The following is a 20,297-nucleotide window of genomic DNA, read 5'->3' as shown; positions in this document are numbered from 1 at the left end:
TCACTGAATAACTTGAGTCACATGGAGATAAATTTTAAACTGCAATCTTTTAATACAATAAACTCATTTTATGGTAATTATAGTATTTTTCTCCAAACATTTTAGTTTTATCACATTATGAGTATGTCTAATATTACTGATTAGGGAAAAGCAAGATTTCTAATAAGCACCATTCTTGGTTGACAATAACAATTATGCATATTCTAGTATTTAACAGGTCTTACCATAGAATTTTTGAGGTCGCAGATGATCATCTACTGAATCAGAGGATCACAGAATGGGTCAGATTGGAAGGGACCACAGTGGATCATCTGGTCCAACCTCCCTTCTCGAGCAGGGTCATCCTAGAGCACATGCCACAAGATTGTGTCCAGATGGTTCTTGGATATCTTCAGTGAGGAAGACTCCACACCCTCTCTGGGCAATCTGTTCCAGTGCTCAGTCACCTGCACAGTAAAGAAGTTCTTCCTCATGTTCAGGTAGAACTTTCTGTGCATCAGTTTCTGCTGATTGCCTCTTGTCCTACTGCTTGGCACCACTGAGCAGAGCCTGGAAACATTGTCTGACATCTCCCTTCAGATACTGACAGACATTCACGAGGTCCCCTGTCAGTCGCCTCTTCTTGAGGCAGAACAGGCCCAGCTCCCTCAGGCTTCCCGTGTAAGAGAGATGCTCCAGTTCCTTCATAATTTTTGTTGCCCCCCTCTGGACACACTCCAGGAGCTCCATGTCCATCTTGTCCTGAGGAGCCCAGAACTTTCTACAGTATAGACAGTGAATGCTCTGCCTCAGTAAACACTGGACATCTTTTGATAGTGTTTGAGAATCCAGTTTTTGGGTTTGAAGAAATACAAGTAAGGAAAAAATTAGGGAATAAGATTCTGGAAGTCCCGATCTAAGGACTTTAGCTCTTTTGTGGCTTTCTAGACTTCTGTTATATCATGGCTAGAGAGAAACCCTAATAGTTCACTAAGAAAGTGTTGGCTGACCTGGAAATTTAGGAACTTGTGACTGAACCTTGCAGTCACCATGCCTCTGGCTAGAAATTCAGATACCCTGAGAATTTTAACTCAAAGGATCATTTTCAGGACTACCTGCCCTCAAGGGTAGAAAATGCTGAACTGCTTCCTCACAAGGAAGCAAAGATTGCAATTTGTCCTGGAAAGGAGCCTAAAGCTCTTGGTCACTCACAGCTGGCAGCCCTAAGAAAGTCCATATGGTAGATATGTGAATGTATCTAGACATTGGGACAGCAATGCTGGGTGTGAAACTTTTAGGAGCTCAGGTGACTAACTCTATTGTGAGACTCAAAGCCTTAAATCTGTACACTTTAAAAACCTGAAGACTCCGACAGGGTATGCCGCAAGCCAACAGATAAGGTCCTGTTGGAAACTTTCCCTCTGTTCTTAGAAGTTATTGATGGTATCTGAATAATTTGGAGGTTTTCTGGGAAATTAATAAAGCATTAAAGGTTGTGCAGCTACGAATCACATTTTGCCCTTCAGCTGCAGCAGCGCAGAAGTTGCTCGTGCGCATCTGGTTGTCCAGATCCTCTTCACTGTCACTGCCTTGCAGATCTTGATCTTCCGTCTCTCAAGCATGGCCCACATGTATTGTTCATACGTAAAGGAGCTTGGAATCAGCGTGTTCTTCAGATGGATCAAATCTGCCAAATGACACAGGCCACTGTGTGTAATTGTCCTGTCTCCACCATAGTTTATCACTCCGTTAATTTCTCTATTATCTGCATATTTCAGTAGCGTATAATCTTCCAGAGTACTGGTGAAGGAAGATACTGAATATTGTAGGGCTAAAATGTATACCTGCAGGATTATATTAGAAAGGCTCTTATTGAGTATATATTTTTTAATTTTTGCAATTAGTTTTGTATAAAAATAACCTTTATACAAAATAATTTTTCTGGAAAAATATTTTAATAATTTTTCTTTTCTGGAGAAGTATTTGCTAACTGTTATAAATATGCTGATTTTATGAAGCACTGATTTTATTGTCTGAATGCTCAGTAAGAGAAAGCAAAATGTTTCAAAGGTGTCTAAGGATATGATATCCTGACATAGCTACCTTTACTGACAAATTTTAAAGTATCCTCAAAGAGCAGTATCAAGTGGTTTTGATTACATATTTTCCATGATGAAGTGTTGACTGGTGCTAATTATGTCATCATCTTGTATCCCATATTGCTTTTGTATGACATTACTAAGGGTCAGCATCAGGAAGATTAACTTAGTGAGACACACCATCCTCTCCACAATTAGTAAAGGTTAATTTTTAAAGTTCCAAGTAAAATTTTTTCAGAATATTTTTTTCAGTTCTCCCTCATTCCCCAAGTATTCCAGGCTTGTTTCTTAACAACAGCTATGTATTGAAGACCTATTAGGCTATGTTTATTTTGGGGGGTAAATGTTGTCTGAGGTTTTGATTTTAAAATGAAAAATAATAACAAATAGCCCTTTTTTTAAAATGTTCTTGTTGATTACTATTACTACATTTTCAAATAATAATAATCAAATCTCTTTTTATTAATGAATTCCTCTTATGACTATGTACCTTTTTTATTTTAACACTTAATGAAATACTTTCAGCTGCTCCTAATTGTAGTTATTTTATGTTAAAAGATTGTCTTCTTCTCAGTTTGTTTCATTATTATTTCCAGCTTTCGAATACAATTTAAAGGCACCCTGTATTTGTGTGTGCGTGTGTAGTAGTTACCGGTATAAGATTCTGTACAGTGAGATGTAACAAGTCTTATTGCCTGTGTGCAGGTGACCACACAGACATTTTTATTGATTGTACTCAGAAAATTTTTATTTAATACAGCATCTTGGGGTTTATTTGTTAGAGCACTGTAACTATTCAGGTCTTGTTTCTCTAAATATTCAGTAACGTGAACACATGTAATAGTGGTACAGAGTTCCTAGATCTACCTCTCTCTGCCCAATATCCAATAATTTGGTTATTTTAAATTCTAACGTAGAGATTTAATTTCTACCTAGACCTCTTTTATCTTTTCCTTCTCAGAACTGAGAATCATAGAATTATAGAATGGCCTGGGTTGAAGGGGACCTTGAAGATCATCTAGTTCCAACCTCCTTAGCTTTGCAGGGGAGGTTCCACTAGACCAGGTTGCTCAGAGCTCCATCCAACTTGGCCTTGAACACTGATGGGGGTGGGCATCCACAACTTCTCTGGGCAGTCTCTTCCAGTGTCTCACTACCTTCACGGAATATCTTCCTGATACCTAATCTAAACCTACTCTGAGGCTGAAACCATTCTCCCTTAGCCTGTCACTGCATGCCCTTGTAAAAAGTCCCTCTCCATCTTTGTTGTTGGCTTCGTTCATGTACTGGAAGGCCACAGTTAGGTCACCCTGAAGCCTTCTCCAGGCGTAGCAAACCAAATTCTTTCAGCTTTTTCTTGTAGGAGAGGTACTCCACCCTCTAATCAGTTTAGACCTTTCCATTTTCATTTCTAGAGCTTCTCTTTGAAGCAACATTAAATTTTTTTCTCTTCCTACTCCTGATGCCTTTCTCTTTACTTTGATATGTAGCATTAGATGCCAGGCTAAGGCTAACTCTAGCCAGCCTGTTCTCCATGTCCACAAGTTCTTTTCTGAAACAGAGACTAAGTACTCTGCAGAGCTGTAATTTAGAGGTCATGAATAAATTAGAACTACTAAGGTGCACTCCTTGTGAGACCAAGGTCCACATTTCCTTTTTCTGCATGTGAAAGTGATGAGGAATCCCATGTTTGTGTGAGATTGATGGTCTTGGGAGCAGAATTCTGTTCCTGGCCTTGGAAGTGCCAGGGGTGCCACTGAGGGCTGCTATGGTGGGCTGCTCGGTCACTGTACTTTGCAGAATCAATGCACATTTCAGTAGAATTTCAGGAAGTTGCTTACTCCCAGCATCCAACATGTAATACATGGAGGAATGAAGGTTGAAGTTTTGACATGACAGACAAAGTCCTAAAGATCTGTGAATAAGCATATAAATATCAAGTCAAAGCAAAATTCTGTTGACTAAATGTAGGCACCTCTTGTCATTTGATGTGTCCTTGAGCATCCAAGGCTCACATTGCCATATATGAGAGGGCATCTAGGTCACAGACAATGGCAAATCAATTAGTGCCTTTCTGGAGAAGCAGCAGACTATGTAGGATACACACCAAAATTTAAAAATAGCATTGTGTGCCAGCAGCTTTTACAATGTTTTTATTTCTTTGACTCACTTCTGGATCTGGATTGTGTGTATCTCATAGGGGCTTTTCCAGCTTAGTGATTTCTTCTATGATTGTCAGTGTAGTTAAAAGTGTACTACCCTCAGTGTTCTTGAAGTGCTTTGGTTTAGAAAGACAGACAAATCTGTTTTGTAGTTTGTCCCTTATAAATTTACACAGACTTGTCACTGGGGCAGCATTTCCAGGTTAAGATCATAATAGTTCTTTCAGTAGTTTTTTCAGTGGTGATAAATGAGGTCAGATAATATTTTTCAAAAATTTTAAAAAACATGCTAGTCTGAAGATCAAGTAACTTCACTTCTGGTCTCCTGTCAAGTCCTTACACATTCAAGAGTTACAGAATAATACGGTGTCCTGTTTTCTTATTAGGAAAAGAGTACCATCATCTAGTAAGTTTATATTCCAGAGATGCTGTTATGTGCTTTGATATGACAGATCTAAAAGCTTCTCAAGCTCTCTTAAATGCCTCTCAAGTCATTGGAGCTAAGAAACTAGCCAGGCTGTGAACTCAAGATGTAGGATAGCCATTGTGGGCATCTTCCTGCCGAGTTACTTCCAATACTGTTTGTGTTAAGGTACTGACCAAATAAAGTTAGGTAATTAAAGGGTTAGCTGCAAGTCACTTGGACCCATTTCCATGTTTTTGCATGAGATATATTACATTCTTACCAGATATCAATCCAAGGATATTGCTATAAAAGGGGTGATTGATTTTTTTTTCCCTGGGGGAACTAGAGCTCCATGGTTATTTCTGTGCTTCCTGACCTTTACAGTATCATCACTATGTATGAAGCACTGTAGATCCATCTTGCCATCCTGTTCTTCTACAGCCGAAAGAGCTGGTGATACAGATACTGCATATATTTTCCCTGACACAGTCTCTCAATATAGTTCAATGCAATTTGCTTCTGTTGAACAAAATCCTGAACTCTAGCTAGCCTATGTTGTTTACCTTTTAAAGTCTGATGGCAATTGTACATGTAAAATTAGAAGAAACGATGTGGCCCTACATGAACTACTGTAGATCAGTGTTTATGATACTTTCCAAGATCTAATCTGCAGCCTTGCCGCTGTCTGGTAAATATGTAAGATTTCTGTATATTTATTAACTGCACAGAAAACTACACTGGATAGGCAAGTTGTTTGTAAAATGAAGATAAAAATCTAGTCATGTAGCAAGTGAGCACATTCCTGAAACTTGAAAAATGAAACATGTTGGCAAAGATTGTAATGCCATATTAAATAAAATGAAATATTTGAAGGTCTAATAATGAATCTTCATCTCCTTTTCAGTCATTATTCCTTCCTCTCTTTCTCCCTGTAAAGGGTTTGGTTAGAAAATGACCTTTGGTGTGTGACCCCTTGACTTTAGTTTTAAATTATATAGAAGTCTATTGAATCTTTTTTTGGAATATATGGGAGTCATGAAGGTTTTTTGTTAGAAATATTCCCCTGAAGAGAAGAACCAGCACTTAGTTGTACACATTTTGCTATGAAAGCAGGGCGCAGAAACTGGCTGTTTAAAGCAGAAATTACTGCATTTTCTGTTTCTAAGTAAACATGAAGATCCTAAAAATCCCCTGTAAGGAGAACTTTCCCTTACAGGATAAAATGGAATTAAAATAGTGTCAATAAATCGTGTGAGAGACTGTATCAGTCTGTGCATTGATAGTCTGTGCATGCAGGATAAGAACATTGACTGCCTGCTAATCTATTCCCAGATGGAGGTGGATGCAGACGAGAAGCGCCATCGCACACGCTCCAAAGGTGTTCGAGGTATGTCTCTTGCTTCAGTAAATCACTCAAGGCCCTTGCTCAGGGTGACCTTCATCCTCCAGAATCTCTTTGCACGATTCATTCTGACCCTTGCTTTTACACAACCTTTCTGGTAATTTTCTGTAGAAGAGGGGTACTTGTAATAGATGATAAATTTTTATATGTTTTCCATCTCTCTGCAGTTCCCGTGGAACCAGCCATACAAGAGCTGTTCAGGTTAGTGCTCTGAGTGTAAAATGTATCCCCATTAGCAATTTAGAAAATTCATGCCTTTTAATGGGTATAATGCACTTTCAAGTTCATCGGTGGTTTGCTCATGCCCTGCTGCACTGATGAAATTAATTCCCTTGAGACTTGCTAATAAAAAGCATCCCCTCTTTTTTTTTTTTCCCTTCAGTTATTTGATTTCTCTTTCTGTCTTGGTTGCCCTCCATCTCTGTAATACCTACTGCCTGCTTGCTTTTAGTATAATCTTTCTGCAGCACACCAGCACCTATATAATTAATTCTCTCTTTTGCAGCTGTCCCACGCCTGGCTGTGATGGCAGTGGTCATGTTAGTGGAAAATATGCAAGACACAGAAGGTAATATCTGTAATTTTTCATAATTTAGTGAAGAGATTTGGTAAACAAGTTATCTGGCATGACCTTGATTAACCAAACGATAAAAATTAGCAGTTAGATATTCTAGAAGCTATTCAGAGTCAGGTTTATTTTTTCTTTCTGAACGTCACCCAAAATTTAACTCACATTTTGCTGAGGAGACTTGCTCTCATTTTCAATCTTCTCTCAATTTTTGCATACAGTTCTCTTGCTTACATGTTGCAAATTAAAATTTGGTCCCACTTGCATGTTGGCGCTCATGTTGGTGTTATTTAATGTGTTTCATAACTGAATGAAAAAGAGCTTCTGAGCATTTTAAGTTCAATGATCAGGTTAGATTCAAAGGTCAAAGCTTAAGACAAATCAACGATAATAAGACTTCAGGGTTCAAATGTTATGCTGTATTATAAATACCTCTACTTCTGTTTCTAGACTATGAAATGTGGAGACATCTCCTTTAAAAAAAATTTCCAGCTGTTATTGTTAATAGTATACAAGGTAGCATATGTTACACATACTGCATGTGCTTCAAATTAATTTAGACCTCAATCTTTACATTTCTATGTCTGCAAGGTCAATGTTCAATATTGTTGTACATCTGCATAAACACCATTCCTTTCCTGAATCATTTGTCTGTGAATTTTTTGTGCAATATTTTGAAAATGTAACAGCTCTAGCATACATGTATTTTTCTCTCAGTGCTGTGCATTTCATTTGACATATTTTATACAGCAGCCCATTGTAGGAGATAAAATGGCTGATCTTTGGGCCATCTTTTTTCTGAATAGAGGGAAGTATTCAAACCAGTGTTAAATTATCCTGAAACACTAAAGGTTTTTTTCATTCTTGATTTTTCAGGTTATAAAGCACTTGTGGTGTTTATAAGAGTACATATTTCACACCAAATCTGATTACTGCATGTAATGGGCATATGGAGTTTATGAATTAAATTGAAATTATACATTTGGGGTTAAGGCATTTATTTGAAATAGGAAAAGATAGTGAACAGTGCCACTCAGTCCACTCATATACCTTTTTTTCTTATCACAGAATGAAATTTAGGGACAAGTCCAGAAAACATGTTCAAAATTAGACCAAGAACAGCGATACTAAAATTACTTTGAATTATATTTAAACTGTATAAGCCATAAAATAATTATTCACATTTATTTTCTTAATCTTTTTTTCACTCATAAGAGCTGTCATATTCTTGTGGCTATTTGAAGGCTTTGGTTAGATTGGAACACTGATGTAGGAAAAGTATCCAAAATAATTATTTTTAAATTCATTTGTGATTTCTCATTTCAAACCATGGTTTTCTTTTGTCTGTTTTTTTTTCATGGAAATACAAGCCTCACAAGTAATTAAAGAATGGCACTAAATCCTTCTTTTCCCTCCGAAATTTCATGACCTGTCAACAGCTAAGTGACATGATTATAATGTCCTTTCTAGTTACAAGATTGTAGCTACATACATTTCTTTACTCTTCATGGAATTTCTATGCAGATATCAAAATAAAAAGTCTTGAAACATACAGAAAGAAACTCTTTAGCTTGAAAATTTCTGACTTTTCTTCTGATTTGCTCTAACTTTGTGTTAGAGTTAGTGTCTGTGTTTGTGTAAGATCACCCTTTTGGGGAAAGGGGAAGCAATAAATGTGAAGTTTGGAAAGATTACGTGCAGTTTTGAGATGTTAATTCCATATTTTGCTTTCTTGACATGATTCTGGTATGTCAGTACACGAACAGACTGAATCTCAGAGCTGTTAATTAAATGAAATTTTGGGCAGATGCGCAAAGAATAAAAATTGGAAATACATCAAAAATTCCTTTTTTTTCTACTGAAGAATTTGTTGGGCTTTTATGTTTTCTTGTCACCCTGATTGCAAATCCACTAATCAAAATCAAGATCTATTTAACCAATATATGTCCTATTTAATGTAAAAACAGAGTTCTTTGTTGAGGTTTACAGTGTACATTTATCTAAAATTTCTATGTTCTGGAAGAGCAGTACTATTTATGTCACAACCAACACCTACTAAATTTACCTTTTTGAAAGAATATGAAGGAATTTTTCTCTTTTTTCTATTTTGCTATATGGGTGGGAAGGGCCCTCAAACATTTCTTGCGAGGAAATCAGACTGTCTTAAAAATTTTATGTGTTCAGGGAATTGCATATCTCAGCTGATGCCTAACTCAATTCCGTTTAGACCTACAGAGCATTTTAATGAGGTTAAGACCTTTTCATTTACAATATCAGACCAGCTCATTATTAGGAATGAAATGCATTTGCTTCCACTAGATGTAGTCAGAGCTCTCCAGAATTCTGTTTCTTATAAAATGTCTTGAAGTCTCTGGAATTCCAGGTGGTTTTTTTTAATTGTAATTTTATCTTTGTGACAGTGAAAACCATCTTCAGGTAGTTCATTAAGCTTGAACTGAAATAAACAGATCCTTTCACATTTTCAGATAGATTCAGGGGATGAAATGTTGTTCAGCTGATAAAATAGTAGATGTAAGTTAAAGGAGAGTTTTATCGTCGGTTTTTTGCCTCAGTTGTATTTTTCATTATGAAAGAGCTGCAATGTAGGTTTACTAAGGGCACAAGCAGACCTTCTATGCCATTGATGTTTCCTTTGAGGTGTATTAAAACACAAGACTGGTACTAGGTAGGGTAACAGTGGTAAGAGCTTGTTGTATCATTTCCATCTCTTGATGTTTTTCTTTGTGTTAAATCTTAGTTGGAATGGAAGTGAAACCTTGCATGACTTGGTTGATAGTTTCCTCTTGCATCTTAAGTTCAGTGCTTGGTGTCAGCTTGTTGGTTGGACATGCTAATAGACAGCTTAGATGGACAAGTTTCTCTAAAGGGCACTTTAGGGCAGAATGCTGGGATCTGTAAAATTAACGTGGTGAAAGCACCTCTCTCCAGTGACTGCACAGAAAGGTCAGAAGAACTAACATCCCAGTTTGGGCACTGAGGAGGAAGTGCCCAAAATTCAAAATTGGATGGTGTGTCTGCCTTGATTAGAGTAGACTCATATATATATATATATATATATATATATATTTTTTTTTTTTTTATTTTTTTTTTTTTTTTTTTGGATTGTAGTAGTACCTGAAACCTGAGGCTATCATGGACCCTTTAGTGCTGTCCATGATGGACAGCAGGAGGTGATGCCTCAATGTTAGAGTTTGCACAGATAGAACTTCAGTACCTGTTTGTGTTTCTAAGCACCTGAGACCAACTGAACTGAAAAATAAAAAGAAAACAAAGGTTGTGAAAGATCTAAATTCAAGATCAAAACAAAAAAATAAGCCATTAACATGTTCAGATAGTTGTGGAGACAAGAGAAGAATTCAAATTTTAGGAGTGAAAACCAGAGCATCTCCCTGGGCCATGCCTCTGATGCAGTTTCTTTTATTCCCTTGGTGTCTGTTCAGTCCCATTGTGCATAGCAGCCCAACAGTGAACACCACTCTTAGACCTTCGGTACTGTGAATTATTTTGAACAATAAGCTTGGTCCAGATCCTTGCATACTTTTAGCTGTGAATAATCCATCTGTATATATAGCACTGACTCAAACCAGACCAGGAGGGTGTTCCCAGAACTGTGTTTTCAGGATGCCTTTTGACTAAGCGTCTGAAGGAAAGCATAGGCTCAAGTGTTCTTTTATTGCAATTAGAAGGAACTTTGCCAGTTTCATTAATCACCTTCAGAGACAACAGGATTCACAATCTGTGTATACAAATGTAAAAGTGAGTCCAGTTTCTGGTCTGTTCTGCAGGTGCAAATCCCATAGTTACTCCAGAGTAACTGAGCACAAACTGGCCTGTGTTATTTGCTGAGTCAATGTGAATGACGGTTTCAGAAATATTACACTTTGTTGCTCTCCATTTAGTGTCTTTTTAAACAATGTCATATACCAAATAGGTGCCTATTATTTGCCATGTAAATAGGTAATGTAGACAAATCATAAAAACCCTAACTAGATTCCATTTAAAATACTGATTGCATACAGTGTCTTATTTAAAAGCTTCTTAACAAAATAGTTTGGTTTGTTTTTTTTTTTCTCAACTAACAAAAGCAATTAGATTTTGTAATGGATTAATTACTTCCCAATTCCACATGTTTCAGAATGAACCACATTCTAACAAATAAGAGACCTAAAAAAAGTCTTAAGGTGGTAGCATGGCACTATGTATATTCATTTAGGATTCTTTTAGACCATACATCAGTGTATACTTGAAAACAGATACATCCGTTGTATAGAAATTAAAGCAAAACAATTGTGGTCTGAAAAAATATGCATATAATTTCAGGGAAGTATGAATGTTAAGGCCAAATGATAAACCCTTCATATTTAAAATGGAAATACTGATATAGCTTTTACTGTATCGTGAATTTCTATTTGATTGCTGAAAATAAGAATTCAGATGAAATAAACCAACTTAAAACATTTAATCTACATGGGAAATTTTCATGCCTTTTCTTCGGGTCATATTTTATTTGTAAAGGATTTTGTTAATTACTGATAAAATGTCTTGCAAAAAAAGGCTAGGCTCAAAAACAAAGAGGGATCATAAAATGATGAGTGTATCTGTAATGTATGAATTGTCCCTAACTTTATAGAATACATTGCATTTTAATTTTCCACCAAATTTCATATCACTAGTTCTTTATTGCTTTACTAGGCTGTCTCTGGTTTATTACATTATACAGATAGAACTTTTTAACTAACATCTAACATCTTTTAATTTTTAAGCATGAGATTTGTCACTTCATATAACAATTTGAATTTATGAATACCTTAGAGTTTAGCATTGCTGTTTTGATTAGAAAAAACCAAACATGTACCATTGTATTGCCTTGACATTATATACTGTATTTTAGTCTATATTTTCTAACAGAGCAAGTGAAATAATTCAGGCTCCCAAACTTCAAAATTAAAAGGCTCAAATATCTCTCTGTTATTAGCAAACTATTGAATTTCTGTGCCTTGTTGTGCCATATTTCTTATTCAAATTTTTTCATTTCATATACCTTTTCACCCACCAGTTTGATTGCCATGGCTGCAGCCGTGGGTGAATAATTGCCTGTCTTCACAGGAGCGTGTTCTGGAGCTAAAGTCGAGTGCTTGCTTCCTGATGTATGGCTCATTTGGATTCTGCAGACAGCCTAGGGGCTGTATTATTCATGCCTTGACAGATAGCACTCACTAAAAGCATTGGAACAGGGCCAGGTACTGGCAGAGAGATAGTGGAGCATTGCAACTTGCAACCGAGAGGAGCATCTATAATACAAAAAAGAGAAATCTTCATACCTTCCTTTTACTGGTCTCACTTTGATGGAGAATTCATTTGCATCAAAATAAAGTACCCTAAAAATAAATACATTTTTTCTAAATCACGCTTGAAAGTTTAACACAATTTTCCACATTTAATTGCAAAGCTGATTTTAATTAGTGAGGCCCTGCATGTGAAAAATGAAGATTCACTTGGGTGAGTGTAACACATTGCAGTGTCTGCTGAATGCTCTAATTAATGTATGGCTGCTGTACAACAGGGTGCACTGTGGGATATTTATGAAAAATTCTGTGCACGCAGCCAGTCTATCTGTATTTTAGTTCTTGAATCACAAGAATAAATAACTTTTCCCCCTTTATTCTTTATGAGACATCATTGTGCATGCCATCACCCTATCCATAAACTTTATGGCATGCCTGTTCTTTTTACTATTTGTCAAAGATATTATAAATCAGAAGCTAGGACATACATATTTTAACATTAATTTGATAGCAGAGCATGGTTGCATGCCGTGCAGAGCCAGAGGTCCACTGATGCTTTTGTGCTAAAGCCTAACCACAGAACAGTGAGGTCCTTACTGTTGCTTGCTTTCATGATACTGTGAAAAATCCCACAGGATGCTGGAAGTATGGAGAAATGTATGTTCCTTTATCTCTCAGCTGCTAGTCAACCTTTATTATAGTGTTTGATAATGATAAAATGATTCACTGGATATTGACCTGAGGAAATACCCTGAAATTGTTTGTGAAATTTAATTCTATTTTATTTAACAGCATATTTGCTAAAAACTGTGGTAAGTCGTAGTGAATACCAAGAATAATATCATAAATATATTTTGTATGAAGTAATTCACCATTTAGAGTTTCTAAAAAATGTTAATAAATGAAGCTTCATTGCTTTGTTAAATCCAGCTAAAGAGATATAAGTAAGCAAGTAAATAAATGAGTGGAAGAGCATAGGGGTTTTCAAACAGAACACTGCAAACAATAAATAATTGTGCTGACAGAGAATCCATAATGTATTAGAGGTCTGTATTGGCTGCTGTCTGGATTCAGCAATAAATCCTTTGTCTGATTGTTGATTAATGATTAGAAAGGTGCAAAGTTGGGTCTAAACCATCAAGCAAATACACACCAGCAACTGGTGTGAGGCTCTGCATGCTAGTGGCCGTTGTGTAGAGGTGACTACACAAAGGAACCACAGTTCAATTACTCCTACCACCATCCGTATTGGGAGTAGCTATTTCAGTGGCAACAAGTTGCAGGACCTGCAGGTACCAGAAGTACTTGTAAAGGCAGAGGAAAAGAAAGTAAATCAGAGGTAGGAGCATGGAAAGTGTAGACCTAACTGCACAGCAGCAGCAAACAGCAGATTTAGAATGTGTCTTCTTCAGTGGGTCCCCTGGCTGAAATGATACACTCTTTTTCTTTCAAATGGAAGGTGCTGAGCATATTTCTCTTGCAGCAGTCCACCTGCAGCCACGGGGTTTTCTGTGGATGGATCTGTCTGGAGATGTCCCTATCAGCTACAAAATAAATTGAAGACCTCACAGAAAGTGTAGGAAAGAAAATGAAGAAACAAAAGAGCAAAACGTCGAGTAATACTGGGGAGATAATTTCCCCAAAAAGATCATGGAAGGAGCCATGCACATTTTCCCTTTGCCTATGGGAAATTTATTTGGTTGGCCTGGTAGGTTTGCTGAGTACATTGTGTTCTCTTAGGAGAGAAATAAATCGTTTGAGATTGAATAATTTGTGTTCTTCATAGTGGAAAAGAGGATCTACAGAGTTGATTTGCACATGATAGGCAAGACATTTCATCTCAGTACGCCTCTGTTTCCCCATTTGTAAACAGCAAGCAAATTTTAGGCATCATAGGTGTAAAGACAGAAGCATATATGGGGGATTATTACAAGCGTAGTGCCCACAAGTCTGGCTCTGATGTTTATCTCATTATTTAAATAAAGATCTGTTGAATAGCCATTGATGTCAGAGAAAGTCTAACTTTTCAATTCAGTGCTTTTTTGATCAAAACATTTTTCTGAATCCTAGAGCAAAATTAACTGATTTGTAATGATAAGACAATTTTACATTTAGATTCTAGTCTAGTTTCCCGATGTCATAATTTGTGAATTATTTCTACAGTATTTCTGTAAAAATACTGATTCTGAGGTTTAAAAAGCTGGAGGTATTTTAAAAAAATCTATTTATTAATGCACATTTTAGTGAAAATGTGGTGACAGTTTTTAACCTTAAAACGAAACCAGAAAAGCCACAAGCAATGTTGTGCACTGAGTTTAGAGTACTATGGAGCTGCCTACATCCTCCTTCCAGCATTTCTGAGCAGCAGCATGGCTACTGTGTGTTGAAAAATGGCTTGTGCATTGGAACATCCTAAGTCAAAGCTTTGGAGACAGGAAAATTTACTGGTGAGTACTGGCAGCTGGATGAACAGGGAACCCTATTTTATTCCTTGCTCCAGTGTCCACACAAACACAAATAACACATGACTTTGAAAAAGTTCTATCTGTAGGTGGCACCCATGCTATCAGAACAGGGTTGCCCTGCTCTTTTTTCTCCACCTCAGTGAAAACGATCTGAACTCTGCTAGAATCATCAAAAAGGAGGCAGGAGAAATCATATATGTAATAAATAAATAAATAAAATTATAGTTATCTTTTCTTTCAAATATTCATATTTTATGAGATCAAGTACCCCAGGTATTACCTGAGTTAGTAAAAGAATATGAAGAAAGAATATAAGAAATCAACTCAAATATGAAGGAGACCTAAAAATACGCCATGATGTGTCTTTAAAGACTTCTGCTGAGGTTTTTCAATAAGTTGAGACAGCCCTTTCAAACACATCACTTCTTATTAGTGGTTGATATGAAGTACTGCTTCTAGTGGTGTCAGCTCAGGACAGGGAAAGGAGAGGTAGTCCTGAGCCTCTTTGATGGCAATAATAAATCAAAATAAATACATCCACAGAATTAAAAGTGCCCAGGGGATAGATAGCTCCTGAAGACATCCTCAGCACTCTATGGCCTAGGACATTGTAAACGGTGATAACTTTAACCAGGTGAAGTTAGTTTTCTGGCTACTACCTGAATCACCTTCCCAAGAAAATCTTGAAGCTTACTGGTGACATGAAAAGGGATTGGAAAGAACCTAATGTCCTTTAGTTATTTGCAAGAAATAGTAGTGTCATGCTGTAAGTATCCATGGAAGAGTGGAGAAGAGGTTTAACACCTAAGAGAAAATATTCCTGTGACTGAAGTTAGGGCTGTGTCTCAAATCCATGACTTACAATAAAAAATTTTAGTACTATAAAATATACTGAGATGGGACAGGATATGATTGGCTTTAAATGCCAATAACAGTCATTTAAAGAAAAGGTTTTTTGCCTTCAGTTCCCTGGGACTGGGGCAGATTTCTCTACCATCAAATTTTTTATTTAAAGTGGCAAGCAGGCCACTGAATTGGATGCACGAGTAGTGGATGAATGCTTTCTGTTCAGCTGATTCTTGTGGAAAAAATTCATCAAGGATATGCATCTGCTGCTGTTTTTCACCCTCCTAATGTCTCCAGGAGAAAATCTTACCTGTACTTGGTGAACGGGGAACAGGTGTTCAGAAAAAAGACTAGAGCTAAAAGCTGGCATGCATTCAAATTATGCCTTAAGTCCGAAGGGTGGACTCTCATAAATGCTCTCTTGTTTTCTGTCCAACTCTGAAGTCACAGTAGAACTATACTTTTACCATTAATCTTGTCCAAATTGAGAGTCACAGAATTATCAAGGTTGAAAAAAGACCTTTGAGATCATAGAGTACAATCATTAACCCAGCAATGTCCGGTCCATCACTAAACCAGGTCCCCAAGTGCCACATCTACATGTCTTGTAAATACCCGTAGGGATGGTGACTCAAACACTTCCCTGAGCAGGCTGTTCCAATGCTTGATAATCCTTTCACTGAAGAATGTTTTCCCAATAGCAAACCTTAAACTCCCCTGGCACAATTTAAGCTGTTCCTTCTCCTCCTATCACTTGTTACTTAGGAGAAGAGACCAACCCCCACCTGCCTACAACCTCCTTTCTGGTAGTTGTAGAGACTAATAAGGTCTCCCTTCAGCTCCATCTTTCCAGCCTCTGTAACCCCAGTTCTGTCAGCAGATCCTCATGAGACCTGTGAAAACATTTGTTTGGGCACCTTGATACTAAGTACATAGCGTAGATAGTATATCTTTAATCTATCTACTTATTTCAGTGTAGGAAGTACTTTTGAAAGCCTCCCAATTTGTGATCCATAAAAACATGCAACTGTCCCACTGTTTCTTCTTTGTCAATAGGGTTAGGACTCCATATGGAGTTGGTTGGAGACGGTTTCTCCCATCTTCTGGGAACTTGCATTCTATACTATAAAGAAGTTAAGATTTCAGGATGCTTGCATTCTTTTTTCTTCATCTGTATTCAAAAGAAGAAGGAAGGATATAGTTTTGTAACTTTTGAGCAGTCAGTTGGAGATGGAAGAACCACGTTTTCAGTCCCAGCATTAGCACTTCATATAGGAGACAGTCATTTTAGAGAGGAATTGAATGAATCCTTCACTGGTAGTAAAGCACATTTAAATGTTTTGTTTTGCATGAAGTACTAGAGAAGTGGGCACTCTCAACCTAGATTGTTATGAAATCTCATGAGCAAGCAGTCTCCTGAGAGGTGTAAAATGAAGCTTCAGTTATCCGTGGCAAAAGAGGATATTAAACACAAATTGCTCACACATTTCTGTATGTTCTAGATTAGATAATGGCTAAGGCTGGGATTGTGATTTCTCCCCTGACCATCTCCAAGTCAAAAGACTGAGTTAATCTGTTTCTGTGAGAAAAAAAAAGGAAGGCTTAAAGTGATTAATTCCAGGAGTGGAAATCCCCCACTACAGAAAATACCTTCCACCAGCCCAGGTTACAGTGTCTGAATTCTGCTGTGTGTTAAGTGCCTACATGTCCCTAGGTATTAGAAGAGGAACAAACATACTTCACTTGGATGTCAGAATTTCACTGTGCAGCTATGCATAGAAACAGAGCTGTAATGCTTTTGCTCCCTTGGCAAACCAGGAGTTCGTGACTCTGCTACCGCACAAGAAATTTGCATCCCTGACAGAAGTTGAGTCACACCTCTGAGTTCTACTCCAGTGCCTCTTGCTTTAGACCATCCTTTTCATTTCAAAAATTCATTTTTTCAAAAATTACCAAATGTTTTCTTGTATTTAGTATTTGCAAGGACAGTAAGAAAAATGTACTAGAATTGCTTACATTTAATGCAGATCTTGCTTGGGCATGGTTTCTTCTAGAATGATCAATGAGGATTAATGGTTTGTTTGTTCTTAGTAGCCATATGTACCACTTGAGGAGAAGGGGACAAGCAAACTGTCATCTCAAACAAGAGGATATATCATACGTTATGACATATGTGATTGATTATCTCTGACACGAGTCTTGTAGATATTTGCACGTCAGTAGTTACCACACTAAAAACCCCTGGTTTTGAAACTTACTTCTCATAAAATTCTCTGCATATCCCATGCTTTCTGAAAAGAAGTAGAAGATGCAAGACCCCAGTGAGATGGATGGCTGAGAGCAGCCAATTTACTAGGGTAACTCTATTTTATGCTCATAAAGCTTTTTCAACTGTTAATTTTAAAACATTTCGCAAATGTAACTCAGTAGCCTCAGTCTGTTTTGCAGTGTTAAGTACTTGATTTCACATGACACTGAAGGTCATATTGCTTATAATGTTGTAGTACATTTATAACACCACATTGACTCACAAGACTGGTTGTAGCAACTTTTTACCAGCGCACATTTATGGGGCATAGGAGTTCGGGATGGAAAGAAAAAAAATAATAGATTGTTTTTCTGTCTGAAAGTGTAGAAATGATTGTGACAGAATGTAATTGCATGCCTTTATTTTGATTGAGGCTTTGGAATTAACATTTCTAGTTCTTAAAACACATATACTTAGGTCTTCTATTTAATTCCATGTGACATAAGGAATTACCAGCTTTACAGTTCTTCTGTCCCTTCCACAATGGCAAATTTGTTTCAGTGCTTCTGGCAAGGCAAGTGTATTACTTTCTGATTTGTAGTACTGTCTCTGCAGCATCTAGGTGTTTCTTGAAAATACTGACATTCTCAGAACTGACATGGCCTGGCTTTGCTTGGCTTGTGAGACCTAAAGAGATCACTGAGAAGGACAGACTCAGAAACTGAGTCAGAGTTATAAAACAAATACCATTTTAGAAAGAATGCAAATAAATTCTGACTGCTGTGTTAACTTCAAACCTTAGTAGTCAAGCTTGCTGCTTCCAGTTATGTTATTAAAAAGATGAAGGACAAAGGACTGAACAATTAAAATGGCATTAACTGAAAGTGGAGTCACTTGTTTAAAATGTCAGCATTTAATCAAAACTATAAAACAGAAAACACCTAGCTTTTTCTGTCTACTGTAATTGTTGATTGTTCTTTAAAAATTACAGCAGTCAGGTAGATTTAGAAATCAATCTAGTGGACAGCTTGGTAGAACCACAACAGAACTGTCATGGTTAGCTTAGATTTGTTAGAAGCTATTTTTTTGGTAGTTTTTAGGTATATTATGGGTTAAACTGATCTCTTTTGTAAGGAGGAATTTAATTTCATTCCTCTTACACCAGCGCACTTTGTAATGATGTTGCTCTAGAACTCTAAAAAAACACAAACCCACAGAGAGACAAAAGTTTATTGGCTGGTCTGAGAAATAGAGATAATGAGATTATACCAGCATCCCTATTTTTTAAACAAAAAGGAAACTAAGAATCATCTGGTCAGGAATGATTTACCTACATTGCAATATAGCTTTGCATGATATCAGATAATTTGAAGTGATGTCATACCTATGCAGCTTTTCATCCCTATCTTCAAAACCTTCCAGATGTTTTCAACACAAAATGTAATCTTGCGTCTGGCCCACCCTCTGTATAGTACATTTACCAGTCAATTAGAGATGAGACAACAGTTTTCCACCATTAAATTTCTACAGCTGGGATTTCCACAAGAAGCATTTCACAACATATAAATCAGAAAAGAAGCACGAAATTCTAAAGCACAACTACAAGTAGACCTTTGGTACTGAAATCGAAGGCAAGGATCCACAAATTACCAAGTCTGTAGTAGACCAAACTTGTAATTGAAAACCTATTTGTGTATTTCCAGAAGTGCTGCCAGCTTAGCTAAGCTGTGCTGCTCAGGGCTTTCAACCTGCCAGAATGTTTGAGATTTGCAGGCACAGCAGGTATTTCCGCTCACACTAACATGCAGGCACCTCCTGCATAGCAGTCACACCCCTTTCACTGAAAGAATTCTTGATAGTTGTGCATCCTGGACCAGCAGTGTGACTTAGGAAGCAACATACTGCTTTGGTTTGTCCACCACCCTGAATGGATGCAAGCATCATGTTAATACTCAAGCCAGAGCCATACCAAAATGATGACAAGTGAAGACTGGCAAGGATCCTTCTTCCCTGGCTGTTGAAGTCAGACCTTTGGACAGAAGGAAGTGTGAGGTTTCTTACAGAGAACAAAGAAAGAGAGAGAGAGGTTAGTCTGATGGTTAAAGGACTGCTCTAGAGGAACCAGATTTGGAGCCATAAAAGGTTGTTCGGGTAAAAACAAACAAACGAAACAAAGGAAAAAAAGCACAAAAAGAACCCGCTCCCCCCCCCAAAAAAAACCAACAAAAAAGGGTGTTCCATTTGCTTGAAAATTTTTTTAACCTTGTTAAAATTGTTGAATTGTCGCTAAAAAGAAAAAAAAGATAACAGTGACATACCACCTGTATCAAAAGAGAAATCAATAAAGTAGCCATCCATTCTACAGGCATGACTTTTGTACTTGCATCAGAAAGTGTCTTTTTTGGATTATGAGTCATATTTCCAAGACTATGCCTAAACCAGAGTTGCAATTAGGTGCAAACATCTAGAAGAGAAAAGTGATTTTAGAAGCATTCTTTTCATAATACTTTGTGTTTCTTAGCGTGGATATAGCACATGCTTACTCTTGTGATTCCCAGGCTTATATACCTACATATTACCAGTGGGGAATTTATTATATAAGGAACTTACTGAGCTAAACTGAAGTCCTTCAAAGTTATTTGTGATGACATGTGATGTTGCCACAACTATTATCTTGATAAATCCCCAAATATAAAGGGAACACTTTTAAAAGTAACTAACATAGTTCTATCCTACTGTAGTGGTTTGGTTCAAAATATCCATTACTTACTTATTTTCCTTCTGTGAGATAAGAATTAGGGGAAAGCAAAGCAGGC

At 37.1% G+C, this 20,297-nt stretch overlaps 1 protein-coding gene across 1 annotated transcript in view; it reads left to right on the top strand.

Moving 5' to 3' along the window:
- MYT1L (myelin transcription factor 1 like) overlaps window positions 1-20,297 on the top strand; it is a 179,023-nt gene that overhangs the window by 43,069 nt on the left and 115,657 nt on the right. The window contains exons 2-4 of the mRNA XM_069011517.1: window positions 5,979-6,033; window positions 6,216-6,249; window positions 6,554-6,616. Of these exons, the coding sequence (XP_068867618.1) occupies window positions 5,979-6,033; window positions 6,216-6,249; window positions 6,554-6,616 (152 nt within the window). The remainder of the gene's footprint in view (window positions 1-5,978; window positions 6,034-6,215; window positions 6,250-6,553; window positions 6,617-20,297) is intronic.

This window comes from Aphelocoma coerulescens, chromosome 3, assembly GCF_041296385.1.
Source record: "Aphelocoma coerulescens isolate FSJ_1873_10779 chromosome 3, UR_Acoe_1.0, whole genome shotgun sequence".
NCBI classification, from domain to species: domain Eukaryota; kingdom Metazoa; phylum Chordata; class Aves; order Passeriformes; family Corvidae; genus Aphelocoma; species Aphelocoma coerulescens.
Note: the sequence above shows the minus strand (reverse complement) of the source record. Positions and strands in the feature narration are given on the sequence as shown.